General features: G+C 46.1%; 1 protein-coding gene across 1 annotated transcript in view; it reads right to left on the reverse strand.

The window, feature by feature from the left end:
- LOC134339471 (voltage-dependent P/Q-type calcium channel subunit alpha-1A-like) overlaps positions 1-8,648 on the reverse strand; it is a 607,837-nt gene extending 599,189 nt beyond the window's left edge. The window contains exon 1 of the mRNA XM_063036009.1: positions 8,539-8,648. Coding sequence (XP_062892079.1) covers positions 8,539-8,576 — 38 coding nt within the window. The 5' untranslated portion in view covers positions 8,577-8,648. The remainder of the gene's footprint in view (positions 1-8,538) is intronic.
- Between the last annotated feature and the right edge of the window lie 10,171 nt (positions 8,649-18,819).

The following is an 18,819-nucleotide window of genomic DNA, read 5'->3' on the forward strand; positions in this document are numbered from 1 at the left end:
CTTTGCTCTTATACTCAATTCCCCTTGTTATGAATGCCAGCATGCCATTAGCTTTCTTCACAGCCTGCTGTACTTGCATGCTTGCTTTCAGTGACTGATGTACAAGAACACCTAGATCTCGTTGTGCTTCCCATTTTCCTAACTTGACTCCATTTAGATAATAATCTGCCTTCCTGTTCTTACCACCAAAGTGGATAACCTCACATTTATCCACATTAAACTGCATCTGCCATGCATCTGCCCACTCACCCAGCCTGTCCAAGTCACCCTGCATTCTCATAACATCCTCCTCACATTTCACACTGCCACCCAGCTTTTCAACGATGGGGCAAGTGAAATTGAGTGAAGTTATCCACTCTGGTTCCAGAGACTGATGGTTGAGGAGTAGTAACTGTTCCTGAATATGGTGGTGTGAGTCTTGAGGCTCCTGTACCTTCAGCTACTGAGAGTCCAGGCTTTGGAAATTTTCATATTCTGTATTCCTTACAGCACAGGACATTCAGCCCATCAAATCTATGCTTGTAATCCCACTCCCTCACTAATTTTCTCTATAGCCTATCCCGCCAGCTAACCCAGCAATCAGCATGCCTTTTGGATGTGGTAGGAAAAAGGAGCACCCAGGGAAAGCCATGCGGAGTGGGCGAACTCCACACAGACAGTACCTGATCTGAGGGCTGAGCCTGGGACACTGGCGAGGTGTGAGACAGCAGCTCTACTGCCTGCGATACTGTTCTGTGCACACCACCACTGTCGTTTATGGTGCTCTCCTTCAGTCTCCTCTCTTGTTGCCGATTAGCGGTTTGAGGTTGGCGGGTGGGAGATATGTTAGTTTTTGTGTGAGAGGGGAGTTGGGGATTTGGGGTCTGATGTTCTTGTTGGCTTTCCTGTGTGGGTGATCTGTTAGTTTTTGTGTATGAGAGAGATGGTTGGGAGATTGATGGTATTGTCACTTTTTTCTGAGAGGGAGGGAATTGGGGGTTTGATGTCATTGTCACTTTTTTTTTACTAAGGGAGAGGGTTGCTGGTTTGGGGTTTGATGTTTCAGCTACTGTTTTCTGTGTGGGCAATCTGTTAGCTTTTGTGTGTCGGGGGGAGTTGGGGGGTTTGGGGTTTGCAAATTTTGTTTCCTTTTCCTTTTTCATGCAGGGAGAGGTTGATATCTTTTCTTTTAAAAACCCCCGTGGTTTTTTCTGTATTTCATGGAGAAGACGAATATCAGAGTTGTATTGTATATGCATACCTTGACAATAAAAATGAACCTTTGAACCCTACACCCACCACATGCTGCTTATAAAATCACCAAACTTTCACCCTTCCCATCCAATCATCTCCTTATGGGTGGGAGGGGTGGTTAGTGCCTGTTTTGGTATGACATGGTTTGTATGAATTGTCCAGGGTGTTTTTCCAATATTAAAGATGCTATATTGAAGGAAATCATTTCAAAACCTTCAATTGATCTGAAGACAGGTATTTTTGACAAGAGTATAACTTGCACTAAAGTCTTAAAGAACAGTATAGCTCAGTACAGGCCCTTTGGCCCGTGATGTGCCAACCTGTTACCTATTCTAAGATCAATCTAACCCTTCCTTCATACATGACCCTCCATTTTTCTATCATCCATATGCCTATCTGAGAGTTTCCAATGTTTCTGCCTCTACCAACACCAGTGACAGGGCTTCTCCAAGTGTTTACTGAACCGCTAAGGCCTAGTTTATACCGGTGGTAATTCCAGCCCTTGAGTGTCTTCTGAGACTGGACCAATCAACCTGTCAGTCTGTTGGTTTCTAGAGGTTCCTGTTCACAGGGCAATACTTTACAGCACTGTTCTGCTGAGTTAGCCTTTTGAGAAGATCGTCAGCCTCAGTCAGATGTTCCAAGGGCATCGCTGTGTGGCGGGTGGAGGTAAGCACATCGGAAAGCAAGTGAGGCTGAAAGCTTAATAGTATTTCAACAACTCCAATGGAACACCCTTACAAACCAACCACCCCTTTGGAACTGGCCTTCTTATCTAGACCTTTTAAAAATATATTTATTCACTTTGTCGGACCTGGCTCATCGCTGATTGTCATCATGAGAAAGATTATTGGAGAATAAAGCACAGTGGTGGGTGTAAGGTCCCTTATTGGCCAGGCGATGTAAGGTCTACATTGTACCCATATAAATATCAAATCACATCCACTTAAGGTGATTAGAGGAATGTTTACGGAATTTATTTTACTTTGAGAGCACCCAGCACCTCCAAGGATGTTGTTAGAGGCTAATGCAATATTGTTATTTAAGACATTCTTAGATCGCCACGTGGATGTAAGAAAAAATGGAGGGTTATAGACTATGTACAAGGGAAGTGTTAGACTGATCGTGGAATAAGTTATGTAGGCTCACATAACATCGTGGGCTGAAGGACCACTGTGTTCTATGTTCTATGATCTAAAACACTGGTTAGGCCAATGGTATTGAATGCAGTTCTGGTGCCCCTAATACAGGGAGGATGTGGAGAAGGTGTAGAAGAACTTTACTGTGATGCTGATTTGATTAGAGGGTACCAGAGGTTGGGTTGTTTGCTGTGATGCTTTGGAAGCTGAGAGAAGACCTGACAGAAGTTCATCAGAGGCATAGATAAGGTAGACAGTCGGCATCCTTTTCCCAGGGCAGAAATGTCAAGTAATAGAGGAAATGCATTTAAAGTGAGAGGGGGAATGTTTAAAGGAAATGTATTTATTTTTATTTGTTGAGATATAACACCGAGTAGCCCTACTGGTCCTTCGAGCCGTGCTGCCCAGCAACCCCCGATTTAACCCTGACCTAATCACAGGACACTTTACAATGACCTATTAGCCTACCAACCAGTGCGTGTTTGGACTGTGGGAGGAAACCGGAGCACCCGGAGGAAACCCACACAGTCATGGGGAGAATGTACAAACTCCTTACAGAGGCAGGGAATGTGCGGGAGAAATTTTTTTGGAAAAGAGAATGCCGGGTGCCTGGAAAGGCTGGCAGAGGTGCAGTGGAAACACTTAGTCCCCCGATCAGGGTCACGTGAGCCTTGGGAGCAGGTAGTTGCATGAGAAGCTGGTGCCTATCACAAGCGCTGGCTATGAAACCACTGACACCAGGCAGACAATTTCTGAAGAGTGTTGATAATGGCTGGGGTCACCCATCTTGTAAAGACGCTGCCCAGAAAAGGCAATGGCAAACCACTTCTGTAGAAAAGTTTGCCAGGAACAATCATGATCATGAGAGCATGATCGCCCACGTCATACATCACGGCACCTAATGGTGATGCTGAGAGGGATATGGTCCACGTGCAGGCGGAAGAGAATCAGGTTAATTTGCCATTTTATTTGACACAGACACTGTGGGCCGAAGAGCCTGTTCCTGAGCTGTACAGTTCTATGCCCCATCTCTGCAGATCTTGTCTGCTGAATGGCAGCCGTGAACTAGAGATGTTTTTAAAACAACCCAATGGCATTAATAATGATTGGTTATCTTTATACACATAGTGACTGCTTTATTGGTTCACCTGTACACCTGCTCATTAATGCAAATATTTACCCAGCCAATCATGTGGCAGCAACTCAATGCATAAAAGCATGCAGACATGGTCAGGAGGTTCCATTGCTGTTCAGACCAGACATCAGAATGTGGAAGGAATATGATCGAAGTGACTTTGACCATGGAGTGATTGCTGGTACCAGACAGTATCTCCGAAACTGCTGACCTCCGATTTTCTCACACAACAGTCTCTAGAGCTATATATATATATATGCCATGGACCCCTACCATTAACTGAGGGGTCCGTGGGCTGGCGATGGAAACGTAACAATTGGCGTAATGCTCTCGCAGTGCCAGTGACTCGGATTCAATTCCACCACTGTCTGTAAGGAGTTTGCACGTTCTCTCCATGCCCGCATGGGCTTCCTCCGGGTACCCCACATTCTAAAGACATACGGATAGGTTTAGTAAGTAGTGGGCATGCAACGTTGGTGCCAGAAGTGTATGCTGCTCGCAGCACAATCCTTGCTAATCTGATTTAATGCAAACGAAACATTTCATTGTATGTTTCAATATTTCGATGCACATGTCAGAACTAAAGCTAATTGCTGTAAGTGGTGAACCCCTCAATTTTGCACAAGTCATATACAATTTATGTTCACATGTAATGTACTGTGCTGCTGAAGCAACAAGGTAGTTAACACTCTGTGAATGCCTGTTACCACAATAATGCTTAACCTTGATCTTGATCATTCCAACCCAAGGAAACAGCCTCTTCTTGCCTACTCCATCAAATCCCCACAGAACCTTGTACACTTCGGTAATATCCTATCTCGTTCTTCAGAACTCCCATGAGAATACCCCATCATAATTTCTAACCAAGAAACTGCTCACACTACACCAACTCACGGGCAGAGTGGAGCACATGGCAGAGTTGCTGCCTCACAGCACCAGAGATCCAGCTTCAATCCTGGCATCGGCTCTGCCTGTGTGGAGTTTGCATGTTCTTCCCCTGACCAAGGGGAGTTTCCTCCGGATGCTCACAGTTCCTCCCACATCCCAAATTAATGATCAGGTTGGCAAGTCACCTGGCTCTTTTAATTACCTCCGGTGTGTAGGTGAGAGGTTGAATCTGGGGGAAGTTAAAAGAATGTGGGGAGAGTGAATCATGAGATACGCAGTGGCTAATGTCAGTATGCACTCAATGGGCCGAAGGATTCAGTTTCCCTGCTGTATCACATGATACGACTGCATCCTTTTACTAATTACAACTCTCTGTCTATAAAATGAGCTCTGGTGCCATCTCATGGCCAATTCCTTATCTGCTGCCTGCCCAGTAGCAGATCGTCAAAGTTCTCCCTTGCCTGTATCTCCTCTGTTTGAGAACAGCAAGCATGCACAGCACCTAACCTTTGCACCCTCGTCTCCCCCCACCACACGATCAATAGTAATAGTGACTACACTCACTTCTGCCCCTTGACACTCTCCAACTTCTAGCGTACTGCTGGTGTCCTCCTGGGTGAAGACTGTCACAAAATATTTATTAAGTTTATCTGTCATCCCCCATTACTATATCTCCAGTGTCATTTTCCAGTGGTCCAATATCCACTCTCACTCTCATCCTTAATATACAATATCCAAAAAAACTTTTGATATCCTATTGGCTAGTTTACCTTCATATTTCCTCTTTTCTCTCCTTAATGCTTTTTCAGTTGCCTTTTGCTGGGTTTTGAAACTTCCCGAACCTCTAACTTCCCACTAATTTTTGCTATGTTATATGCCCTCGCTTTTACTTTTAATGTGGTCTTTGACTTCCCTTGTCAGCATGTTTGCCTCATCCTCCCTTTAGAACAGTTCTTTTTTGGGATGAATCTATATGCGCATTCCACTTACCCCGGAAAACTCCAGCCATTGCTGCTTTGCCATCACCCCTGCTAGTGTCCCCTTCCAATCAACTTTGGCCAGCTCCTCACTCATGCCTTTGTAAATTCCCTTTCTCCACTGATACATCTGATTTTATCTTCTCCCTCTCAAGTTGCAGGGTGAATTCTATCTTATTATGAGCGCTGCCTTCTAAGGATTCCCTCACAAATCCCTAACCAAATCTGCTTCATTACACAACACCCAGTCGAGAACTGCCTTTTACCTCGTGAGCTCAACTGCACACTGCTCTAAAAAGCCATCTCAAAAGCATTCTACAAATTCCCTCCAGCACCAACAAGATTTTCCCAATCTGCCTGCATATTGAAATCCTCCATAACCATTATAATATTGCCCTTTTTACATATCTTTTCTATGTCCTGTTGTAGTTTGTACCTGACATACTAGCTACTGTTTAGAGGTCTGTATATAACTCTGGCAGTAATCCAAAGGGAGCTTGCCGTACACGACTTGACACTCCACTATTGTCTCCTCTTCCAAAACAACTTGCTGGCTGTTAAGGGACTTCGGGAAACTGGAAAAAGATGCTATAAAAATGCAAGCCTTTTTCAATGGAAGTCCCTTTCTGATCAGAGCTAGCAAGCCCTCCGGAAAACGTGCATGGTTATGTCACCAAGTGGTTTCGGGAAGCCCGCTGCAGTTCAAAGCCTTGAAAATGGTTAGTGACAGTTTTCACTTGAACAAAGTACTGGCTAGGGGTCTTGCCTCTGGGAACAGAACCCCAGGAGCAAAAGATATTCCTACAAAGTGCTGAAGGAACTCAGCAGGTCAGGCAGCATCTATGGAAATGAATAAACAGTCGACGTTTTGGGCCAAGACCCTCCATCGGGACTTTTGTGTATGTTGCTTTGGATTTCTATCATCGGCAGAATTCCTCATGTTTTAAAAAATGTTCATGAAGCTTTATTTTTTTTTATTAAACCCATTGTGGATATTGACAGCAGCTACCGTCTGTACTTAATTCCACTCTCCCCACACCCCCACCCCACCATGATGATTAGGCAAAGAGTCCCAGGTAGGGACAGTAGGTAGATTTCCTTCACAAAGGACATTATCAAGCAATGGATTTCATTGTAATCTTGTAGTTTTATGGTATTAATTACCAAGATTTCCTATAATGTCAGATTTATTAGGAAATTTAAAGTCTCATGTCTCTCAATCGATGACTCCAGCAACGTCCAGTCAGACCATAAGACATAGGAGCAGAATTAGGCCATTCAGCCCATCAAGTCTGCTCTGCCATTCCATCATGGCTGATCCCCATAGACCTGCCTTCTCGCCATATCCTTGGATGCCCTGACCGATCAGGAAACGAACAACTTCTGCCTTAAATATACCCAAGGACTTGGCCCCCACCGCAGTCTGTGGCACAGCATTCCACAGATTCACTACTTTCTGGCTAAAATAAATCCTCCTTACTTCTCTTCTGAAGGTCACCCCTCAATTTGAGGCTGTGGCCTCTAGTTCTAGATACCCCCAGCACAGGAAGCATCCTCTCCACATCCACCCCATCTAGTCCTCCCAACTTTGAACAGATCTTAGCTCCTGCACTGGATCTGGAGACTTATCAGCTCATAGTTCCAAACATTTGCTCAGTTCCATTTCCCAAAAGGTTATAATTTTCCTGAATTCCTCCCTCCCTTCCAGTTCCCGATTTAGAGCCATTTCTGGGATGTTACTTGAGTCAATTCTTTAGTTCAACTTCATTTTTCTTATTGGTGTTAAAAAGATACAAACCGGACCAGGGGATTTCTCCCGATGTATAAAAAGGGAGAGTTGGTAATTCATCAGGTTCTTGAACCTGCTCCACCATTCAGTAAGATCACACCCATGTTTTGCTGCCGTTGTCTTAACGCTCGTTGTGTTTGTGTGTTGTCCTGCTGAGCACTGTGGGGAGGCTACGTCAGCACTGGAATGTGTGGCGACACTTGTGGGGCCCCCCTCCCCAGCTCACCCTCGGGTCGCTGAAAACCATGCATTTCACTGCAAGTTTTGATGTACATGTGACTTTTTTAAAAAGTTGTATCTTTAATTCTGAATTAGCAACCGGAGTGGAGCAGTTGTAAGAGGAATTCTGAACTAGATTCCTGCACAAGGATTTCTCAGTTCAGGAATATGGATATTGCTCCAATTGCCGGATTTTTAACCTATTCATACCTTCCTGGACCCTCGTCACAACTTCCCTTCCCACCCATCTTTATGTTATCACCAAACTGAGCAACCCCACTCTCATCCTTCATTTATATCATCTGTGGCTGACTGAGTTCCCAACACTGATCCCTGTGGTGGATGTTATGCCCCGTCACACATTTCTGCCTGTTCTGTGTCTCCTGTTGGCTGCCCAACTTTCCATCTACACCAAGATATCACTTCCTATGCCGTGCGCTTTTATGTTCTCCACAACCTTCGATGTGGGACTTTACCAAAAGCTTTCTGGATGTCTCAATATAGTACATCCACCAGTTCCCCTTTATCCACAACACACGTCATTTCATCAAAGAACTTCAGTAAGTTAGTTAAACACTATTTCCTTTTCACAAAACCATGTTGAATTTTCCTGACTATCTTGACCCACTAGATACCTTTAATAATTAACTACTTTAATATTTTCCCTAGGAGGTCAGATGTTAAGGTTACAGTTTTATACTTTCTGTCCTAAACCTATAGTTTTATATTTTGTCTCCTTTTTGAAGGAAACATAATTTTTGCTATTTGCGAAACTAATGGAACCTTTCTTAAATCAAGTGAACTTTGCAAAGTTTAAACCAATTAATTACTTCGTGGACCACTTTTTTAAAGACTCTCTGGACCTGGAGACTTCTCTGGCCACAGCTCCAACTATTGGCTCAACACTTATTTCACTAGAGGTTGTAATTATCCCAAATTCCTCCCAATTCGCAATTTACAGTACATCTGGGACATCGACTTTACTTTCCTGAATGATTCCTGGATTCTCTGATTCCTTGCAAAAAAAAAAGCACTATTGATCACAATCTTGAATATACTCAATGACCAGGGTAGAGTTCTCTCATGGTCCTCCACGGAAGGAAACCCACCCTGACAACATTAGAAAATGGCCGGTGTGCTGCAGAAACCATGACTTACTCCCATTCCTTGCGCTTTGCCTGGGGTGTGCTGTGCATCTTGTGGGCCTCGTGTGCTTTAATGACGTCCCTGTGATCCACCAGGGCTCCTCGCCTCCTGTAGGGAGCTGCCAGACCACCCTCGGTCATCTGGTAGTACTGCCCCTGGTGGAACGCATGGGGGCCGCGGTGAATGGCCGGGTCGCTGCCAGCCGAGCCTTTCATGTCGCACACCGCGTCGTAGTAACTCGGTGGGGACGAGGGTCGGAGGTCAGGGGCGGACGCTCCGGGGCGACCCCTGGGGTCCACCCACCTTCTCGGGTTTGCGTTCATCGGTCTCTCTGGCCAGAGCGAGGTGTAGGAACTGCTGCAAAAGAGAGGAAAAACATAGAATAGTAGAGCAGAGGAACAGGCCCTTCAGCGTGTGAAATCACACTAGCGACACTTAGACACAAGAGATTCTGCAGACGCTGGAGATCCGGAGCAACGCACACAAAATGCTGGAGGAGCTCAGCAGGCCAGGCAGCATCCATGGAGAGGAATCAGCAGTCAACGTAATGGGCTGTGACCCTTCATCAGGACTCTCTCCTGCCTGAATATTATTCCATATTCTGTATATTCACAAGCCAATCTAAGAGCTTCAAAATCATGTTTATTACCACTCATAAACTATACTTCGTGAAATTTATTCAGGCAGGGAAACCATAGCCGTGAGGAAAGCTGTGGATAAGCTCTGGATGTTTTCTTTGGATCAGTGGAGGCCGTGGGGAGACCGTGGTGGTGAAACCATGAAGGGGCTTGTTAAAGTAAACAGGAAACCCAGAATTAGAATCACACATTAATCCCAGTTCTTCTTCTCCACAACCCCATCAACTACCCGCCCCAAAGATTCTTCCACTCACCTACACACTATGGGCAAATTTACTGCAACTAATTACAGACATCCCACCTCTCCCGGAACGTCCGGGAGTCTCCCGCATATTGATAGTGGCTCCCTGATGCCCGCAAATTATATACAATGTCACGGAAATCAATTTTTTTGAGAGCGAGCGAGAGAAAGCAAGAGAGAGCACAAGAGAGACCATGAGAGAGAGCGCGCGCGCGCGAGAGAGAGAGCGAGAACAAAAGCACGCGAGAGCGCTTGAGAGCGCGTGAGCAACCATGGGAGAGAGAGAGAGAGCGCGAGTGAGAGTGCGCCATGGCAGAGTGTTCCAAACAAAATATAAAACGTACGTCACCCCAGACTACACTAAAGTGTGCCCCTGCCTAATAGGGTTCAAAAATAATGACAGTGTTTCTCGCTGCACTGTTTGCAACAGTGACTTTTCTATTGCCCATGGTGGGTTAAGACTGTAAAAGACGTGTTGAGGTGAGTTTAACAGGTGTCATTCGTTCATTAGCATAGCTAACGTTATTTAAACTAGCTGGCTAGCTGCTCAGGAGCTACTCTATTGCAGACATCCCACCTCTCCCAGAAGTCTCCCACAAATTGATGGTGCTACCTCCCTGAAATGAGTTTTTGCAGGGTGGGATGTCTGCAATTAGTCTACCATCCCACAAGGCTATGGGGTGTGGGGAGAAACAGGCCTGTGAGTTGTGAGAAGAACGCACACACTCTACACAGACAGTGCCGGAGGGCAGGATCGAACCCAGGTTCGTGGAGCTCCAAGGCAACAGCACGACCTACCGTGACACCCTTAGGGAGGCCGTGGAGTGACGCCCTTGGGGAGACCGTGGAGTGACGCCCTTGGGGAGACTGTGGAATGAAACCCTTAGGGAGGTCATTTAGTGATCTCAACTCAAGGATGGGAATTCTGAAAAGGGCAGATTTTCAGGGGATGTGAGAAATTCTTAAAGTTGGCAAATTTGTCTTTCAGATGAAACATGTAACTCAGAGATGGTGATATAAAAGATCCCATAGTGTTATTGAGAGAGCAGGGGAGCTGGCCCAAGTGTTACCTCCATCCATCAACATCCACTAAAACAAAGGTTCAAAGGTACATTTAATATCAGAGAAATGTACATCCTGAAATTCTTTTTCTTTGCAACCATCCACAAAACAGAGGAGTGCCCCAAAGAATAAACGGCAGTTAAATGTTAGATGTTAGACATGTTAGACATGTTAAATGTTAGAACCCCAAAGTCCCCCCTCCAGCTCCCCCCACCATGTGTAAGCAACAGCAGGCAACAATCCCCCCTACCCCTAACGACAAAAAAAAGTAGATGTTCTCAGAACCAGAATCAGATTTAATATCACTTGTATACGTCATGAAATTTGTTGTTACGTGAAAGCAGTCAATAATAATAAAAACTGAGAATTACAGTAAATGCATACGTATTTTAAAAGTTATATTAAATAAGTATGGCATTGCTGTTTTGTGGGATCTTGCTGTGTACAAGTTGGCAGCTGCACTTCTCACATCTGAGCAGCGGCTACAGTTTAAAAGGGTGTTAGTCACTTTGGGGCCCCGAAAAGGAAATGCAACAGAGGTGTCAGTAGGATAGGGAGGCGCCGGCAAGTATATGAACAGAAACAAAAGTGGGATTCATGGAATAACTCCGTATCAATGGGCCGAATGTACTCTCGTGCCATAAGGAAATCTGAGAAACTAACAGCTGTGTGTTCAGGTGCCGGGCCCTGAACTTTGGAATTCCCCCCACCTCATTGTCCTTCCGGTCGCCTCCACTGACGCCTCGTCACGTGTCCCCGAGCCTATTTTTGTGTGTTTGGGGAGAAAGTGACCCCAGGGGTAACTTGAGCAATCTGGAACGATCGACCAGAGGAAGTGGCCGAGGTGGGTGCGATTGTACCATTTCAGAGCCGTTTTGATAGGTATGTAGAGAGAAGGGGCACAGAGGATTACCAGCTGAATTCAGGATGCTGTGGTTGGCATTCACCAGCTGGGCCAAAGGTTCTGCTTCTGTGCTGTATGACTACGATAATGCTTCTGGGACCTCGGGAAGTTCTCACATTTATTGAGGGCGATTAGTGCGGACAGCGCCCACTGAACGGCTCCCACTGTCTTCAAACAACTGAATCAATTGGAGCTTAGCTGGTTCGCTCACAACAGATACAGTCCTGAACTACGTTCTGATGTTAACTGGACTCCTTTGAGGCACGTTCCGCTGCCTGCCTGCTCTCTACGTGTGAAAGGCACAGATCCGACACAACTTTTGCAAAGCCCCGAGACTAGATGTTTTAGATTTGCAGCGAGGCTTTAATTTTTAACCTCTAATTTGAGGAAACACTTCTTTTGCTTTAGGAACTGTGTTTCCTCAGAGTATGCGCCTCAGTGGATTTACTAGATGCAGGAGTGGAATCCAGTGTAATCTCTGCTGCTGTAGCCATCCGCTTTAAGGTTCGACAAGTTGTGTGCTCAGAGATTCCTGTTCCGCACACCACTGTTGTAACGGGCTGGTTATTTGAGTTACTGTCGCCTTCCTGTCACCTTGAACCAGTTCGGCCATTCTCCTCTGACCCCTCTCAATATCAAGGCACTTCCCCACAGTCCTGCTGTTCGCCGGATTATTCTTTTGTTTATCGCGCCATTCACAGAGAGTGTTGTTCGTGAAGCTTGCAGGGAATCAACAGTATCTGAGATACTCGAACCACCCCGTCTGGCACCAACAATCACTGTATAGTCGAAGTCGCTTAGATCACATTTCTTCCCCATTCTGATGTCTGGGCTGAAAAAGAACTGAACCTCTTGACTATCTGCATGCTTTTATGCATTGAGTGGCTGCCACATGATTGGCTGATCAGATTTTGCATTAATGAGCAGGTGTACCTAATTATGCAGCCACCGAGTACAATTTGGTGTGATGGATCGTTCCACTGATGCTGGACCACGTTCACTTTCTTTCAATAGCTCAGTCTTGTGCTTCCATCTTGTGGACATCTCTGAGCACTGCCTGAGACCTGGAGACACTGGAATCTCGAGCAGCGATCGGTCTGCTGGGCAGCCTCAGCGGGTCCGAGCAGCGCTGGGCGGTGGGGGGAGGTGACACTCCAGGCCAAAACCCTCCGTCAGGACTGAGTGTGGACAGGGGTAGCAGGACCCGGGTGTGAATGTTCTGGAAATACCGCAACTGACAAACTGCAGCCCAGTAGTCAGGATCAGCGTCAAAGCGACAGGATTTACTACTAATCTCGAAGGCAGCTGCCTGCAGCCACAAACACTCGCACAGCTAGTCGAGTTTCTGTTCCCACTCCAGCAATTCAGATTCACTCCTGACCTTTGCTGCCATTAACATGGAGCTTACCTGTCTCCCCCCCGCCACCTCTATTCCCCTTTTACCTCTCCTCTCCTGCCTACTTCCCCCGGGTCATCCCCTTCCCTTAATCTCCTGTAGTCCATTCTCTGTCCTATCAGATTCTTTCCTCTCCAATTGACCTTTCCCACCCACTTGGCTTCACCTATCACCTTCCTGCTAGCCACCTTCCCGTCACACCCGCCTCCCCTCCACCTTTTTATTCTCTTATTCGCTCTTCTTTCAGTTAGTCCTGACGAAGGGTCTCGGCCCGAAACGTCGACTGTACCTCTTCCTAGAGATGCTGCCTGGCCTGCTGCGTTCACCAGCAACTTTGATGTGTGTTGCTTGAAATTCCAGCATCTGCAGATTTCCTCGTGTTTACCTTTTTATTCTGGTGACTTCCCCCTTCCCCTCCGGTCCTGATGAAGGGCCTCGGCCTGAAACGTTGGCAGTTTGTTCATTTCCATAGATGCTGCCTGACCTGCTGAGTTCCTCCAGCATTTGGTTGTGTGGTGCTTTGTACTCCCGGTGACCGTGCTGGATTCAGAACTTTAGCCATCAAAACATACAGTGAAATGTGTCAAATCATATCAGTGAGGGTTGTGCTGGGGCCAGCCAGCTGGTAGTCTGGCACAAACGCAGGCATACCCACAACTCGTTACCCTAACCCATGTGTCTTTGGAACGTGGGAGGAAACTGGAGCACCCAGAGGAAACCCTCACAGTCATAGTGACGGGAATTGAACCCTGACTGCCAGCCACTGAGCCCACGTCTCAGAAACGTGCATGTTAATTGGTCCCTGTAAGTTGGCCCTACCGTGTAGGCGAGTGTTATGATGTGGGCGGGGAGGAGGCTGATGGGAACGCGGAGAGAAGGGAACGGGGTTAGTGTACTTGGGTGGCTGATGGTCAGCATGGGCTCGGGGGGCTGAAGGGCCTGGATCAGTGCTGTACGTTTGATGATTCTGAAACCTCCATCAGTCCCACAGTGCTCTCATCGCCCAACCAGACTGAAGAATTCCCATAGACAGAAAATAGGGAGAAAACTCAATCAAACTTTTAAACATTAAATGGAGCCTGAAGTTAAAAATGATTAATGATTACGAGATGTCTTAAAAACACTCTAAAAGCTTTCTTTAAAACCTTCTGTGCTTTGAAATATTCATGAGAAGAAATTACAATCAAGATCACATAAAATTATAATTTTTAGGCCCAGATAGTTTGTTCAGCAATAATTATGATTTAGTGGCTGATTATAACTCACTTATAATGAAGTGAATGCCTTGAAGGGAATTTTATGCCTAGATTAGTGCATGTAACTTGAAATTTCCGTCAATTACGTGCACTACAGGATGCACACACAGCAGCCTTTTGGGGGACACTGGGTCACCATCAGCAGCTCTGGGATCTGTGAAGAAACAAGTGGGCAGGAACTTCACGGAGAAGTTACAGAGCATAGCATCATCATCCTCTCCCTAATTCACAGCCCCGTGTTTGGAGTCCCTTCTGCAGCAACAAGGGCCAAAGCAACACGCATAAAATGCCGGAGGAACCCCACAAGTCGGGCAGCACCTATGGAGATGAATAAACAGTCGACGTTTCAGACCAAGACCCTCCTTCAGCAATGGAAGGCCAAGAAGTTTCCGGATTTCATTATTGACCCTTGCTGGAAGGAAGAACTTTCACCTCAAAGCCCGGTGCCCATTGGGAGGTCCACAGGTTTCTGCTCCAGAGATGTTTAAGGGTTCGGAGAACCATTTCCAATGGCAGGAGGATCAGTTAGCAGAGGGCGTGAGTTTAAGGTCTGAAGATGACAGAGTAACATGGAGTGAGTGATTAGGTGCGTAGAAGACACACACAATAGAAACTAAATGGGAACTGGGTATCAGAATCAGCATCAGGTTTAATATCATTGGCATATTTCATGAAATTTGGTATCTTTGCAGCAGCTGTACAATGCAATACATGATAGTAGAAAAAACGTGAATTACAGTAAGTATCTATGTTAACTAGTTAAACAAGTAATGTACAAATAAAAATAAAAAGTTGGGAGGTAGTGTTCACGGCGGGAGGAGAAGATGGCGACGCACCTGCGTGTGCGCAGCCCTCCTGTGAAAAATGATATCGTATCCGTTAAATAGGGGCCGTGGACAATTCTGATTTGATGGAGAATGGACGTGAAAGCACAGAGGAACATCTGGAGAAATTTCTGAAACGCCCGTTCACTGCTGTCGTTATTGTGTAGTCGGGAATCTTTTGGAGAGTAGGCCTCAAAATCCCCGGCCTTGCCTGCTTTTGGCGACCGAGAAGGAGGTCGAATCGTTCGGACAGAGATGGCGCTCAGTACTCGGTGTCGGAGAGCTGATCAGAGCTCGAAGTTTTTGGATGGCTCAGAGTCGGATTGTGGTCGGCATGGCAGGGAGAGTTTTTCTTCCTTCTCTCCGTCTGTGTGAGATGTGGGACATTTGAGAAACTTTGAACCTTACTGTGCTCATGGACTTCTTCATCAAGTTATGGTATTGTTATACTGTTTGTAACTATATGATACAATTATGTAGTTTTGTCAGTTTTTTCAGTCTTGGTTTGTCCTGTGTTTTGTGATATCACACCGGAGGAAATAATGTATCATTTCTTAATGCATGCATTACTAAATGACAATAAAAGAGGACTGCATGTCTTCATAGTCATCATCACGGGTTCAATGTCCATTCAGAAATCGGATGGCAGAGGGGAAGGCGCTGCTCCTGAATCATTGAGTGTGAGTCTTCAGGCTCCTGTACCTCTGAGGGTAGCAATGAGAAGAGGGAAGTCCTGGGTGATGGAGGTCCTTAATGATGGATGCTGCCTTTTTGGAGTTTCTGCTCCTTGAAGATGCCCTGGATACTACGGAGGCGAGTGCCCATGATGGAGATGACTGAGTTGACTTTGATCCTGTGCAGAGCCCCCATTCCCTTCATACCAGACGATGGTGCAGCTGGTTATAATGCTCTCTGCAGTACGTCTGTAGAAACTTGAGTGTCTTTGGTGACAATACCAAGTCTCCTCAAACTCTTAATAAATTATAGCCACCTAAAACACCTGAAGGAAAAATAATTCATGGAAATGGGGAAAGAGCATGGATTATGTGGGATTGACTGGATTATAATGGGAAAGAACCCAAGCAGAGGATGGTTTTGTACCCTCTTCTGTGCTATACTAGTCTCCTAATCCTGCTGGCACTGTGTATTCAAGGCTTGAGCAACACATACAAACTCAGTAGGCCAGCCTGCATTTATGGAGGAGAATGAAGTTAATGTTATGCACTGAAACCCTTTCAGCAGGATTGTGCTACAATCTATTGTAACATCCTAGCAGCCCTCAATATTCATCTATCAGCTCAGCACTGACCAGCCATTCAATAAGATCTTGGTCAATGACTCCACCTTTTCCACTTTCCACCTCATCTTTCAATTCTCTTTACATCCCAAAGCCTATCAAGCTCAACCATGAATAAACCCAATGACTGAGCACGCACAGACCCCAAGGTGGGAAATTCTAACCCTCCATGAAGGCTTTTGCCTTCACTTCCATCCTGAATGGACAATTCTCGACTCTGAAACTGTGCCCTTGGTTCGGCATTTGCCAGCTGGAAGAATGACACCTCAACGTGCAAACAAACAAAAACATGGGATAAAAACAGAAACACCAGGAATTCTGCAGATGCTGGAATTTCAAGCAACACACATCAAAGTTGCTGGTGAACGCAGCAGGCCAGGCAGCATCTCTAGGAAGAGGTACAGTCGACGTTTCGGGCCAAGACCCTTCGTCAGAACTAACTGAAAGAAGAGATAGTAAGAGATTTGAAAGTGGGAGGGGGAGGGGGAGATCAGAAGTGATAGTAGAAGATTGGGGGGGGGCGGGATGGAGCCAAGAGCTGGACAGGTGATTGGCAAAGGGAATATGAAAGGATCATGGGACAGAAGGCCCAGGGAGAAAGAAAAGGGGGAGGGGGGGGAACCCAGAGGATGGGCAAGGGGTATAGTCAGAGGGACAGAGGGAGAAAAAGGAGAGAGAGAAAAAGAATGTGTGTGTATATAAATAAATAACAGATGGGGTACAAGGGGGAGGTGGGGTATTAACAGAAGTTAGAGAAGTCAATGTTCATGCCATCAGGTTGGAGGCTACCCAGACGGAATATAAGGTGTTGTTCCTCCAACCTGTGTGGCTTCATCTTTACAGTAGAGGAGGCCGTGGATAGACATGTCAGAATGGGAATGGGATGTGGAATTAAAACTATCAGAAACTGCAGACAAATCCCAGGAGGTCAGCTAGCATCCATGGAGAGAGAAATGCAGTTAATATTACAGGGTGCTGGCCTTTCATCAGAACTGGCCAAATATACTGCAAACTGGAAAGGCTGGCTAGCCGATATCTCCTTTCTTGTGGAGCCACGAGGCAGGGAAGGATGGAAGTGAGGGGAGAGAGAGGGAGGGAGGGAGGGAGGGAAGGAAGGTGAAGTCCTTGAAAGCGAGGTCAAAGGTTATGTCAACACACACAAAATGCCAGTGAACGCAGCAGGCCAGGCAGCATCAATAGGAAGAAGTACAGTCGAAGTTTCGGGTCGAGACCCTTCATCAAGACCAATGGAAAAAAGAGATAGTAAGAGATTTGAAAGTGGGAGTGGTGAATGAAATTATCCACACTGGTTCAGGAGCCCAATAGTTGAAAGGTAATAACTGTTCCTGACCCTGGTGCTGTGGGACTAAGGCTCCTATATCTCCTTCCTGACGGCAGTAACAAGAAGAGAGCATGGCCTGGATGATACGAGGTGTACTGCACCTTTCGTCTGAAGTACTTACTGTAAGAACAGTTCATTAAAGCAGCAGTTTACTCTTTCGGTGCGTTTGTATCAACTGGGTTAATCTTTCCCAACTCTGAGTCAGGAGTTCAAGGCCTTCTCCAGAGACAAATATAAAGGAGAAGATGGCGGCATGACGCAGCGCGCGCGGCCACTTCGGTGATGATGTCTGTTATCTGTCAAGTAGGGGACCATGCACAATCCTGATTTGATGGAGACGGATGTGACAGCACGGAGGAACATCTGGAAAACTTCTGAAATGCCCACTTCGCTGCCGCTGCTACAGTGTGGTAACCGGAATCTCCAGAGCTGAAGGCCCTGAAATCCTCGGCTTTGCTTGTTTCAGCGGCCAGGGAGAGGTCGAGGGCGCTCGGCAGAGGATGGCCCTCGGGAGGCTGTATCGGAGAGGCTGGTCGGAAGCTCGAAGTTTTCGGACGGATGGACTCAGTGTCGGCTGGGGTTGGCTGCTTCCAAGGTATCGGCAAGTTGACGGTGCCTGGAGGTTTATGGCAGGGAGTTTCTCCCCTTTCCCGCCTGCTATCGGGGACTCGGGAGTCGATCGACTCGGGACTTTGTGACTTTTTTTTTACCGTGCCCATGGTCTGTTCTTTATCAAATTATGTTATTGCTTTGCACTGCTGTAACTATGTGTTATAATAATGTGGTTCTGTCAGTGTTAGTCTTTGGTTTGTCCTGTTTTCTGTGATATCACTCCGGAGAAACATTGTATCATTTCTTAGTTCATTTATGCATTTCTAAATGACAATAAAAGAGGACTGAGTGTTCTCATAATCTAAAAAAACCCCAAAAACAAACGGAAGCTGGCTTTCCCAGTGCATTAGCGGGAGTGCCCAGAGCTGCCTTGTGGATGAGACTTTAAATAAAGGCCTGCTTGCTTTCCCAAGGAGATGTTATGACCCATTGATACAATTTTAGATGGAGATCCTCCCTGTATCCCAAACAATGTTTACCTCTCCTTCAGGAGCAGATAATCTGGACATGGAATGGATGGATACACAGCATGTGAGACTAGTTACACACACACACACAGACTGTTGCAGGAACAAAATGTTGCCAGACTTGCCGAGTTCCTCCAGCACTTAGTATGTGTTACTCATGATTTCTAGCATCTGCAGAATCCCTTCTGTGCTTGGTATGAGTTAGATTGGTATCACAGTCAGTACAGTCACGATGGGCTGGATGGCCTGTTCCT

Source organism: Mobula hypostoma, chromosome 29, assembly GCF_963921235.1.
Source record: "Mobula hypostoma chromosome 29, sMobHyp1.1, whole genome shotgun sequence".
Taxonomy (NCBI): Eukaryota; Metazoa; Chordata; class Chondrichthyes; order Myliobatiformes; family Myliobatidae; genus Mobula; species Mobula hypostoma.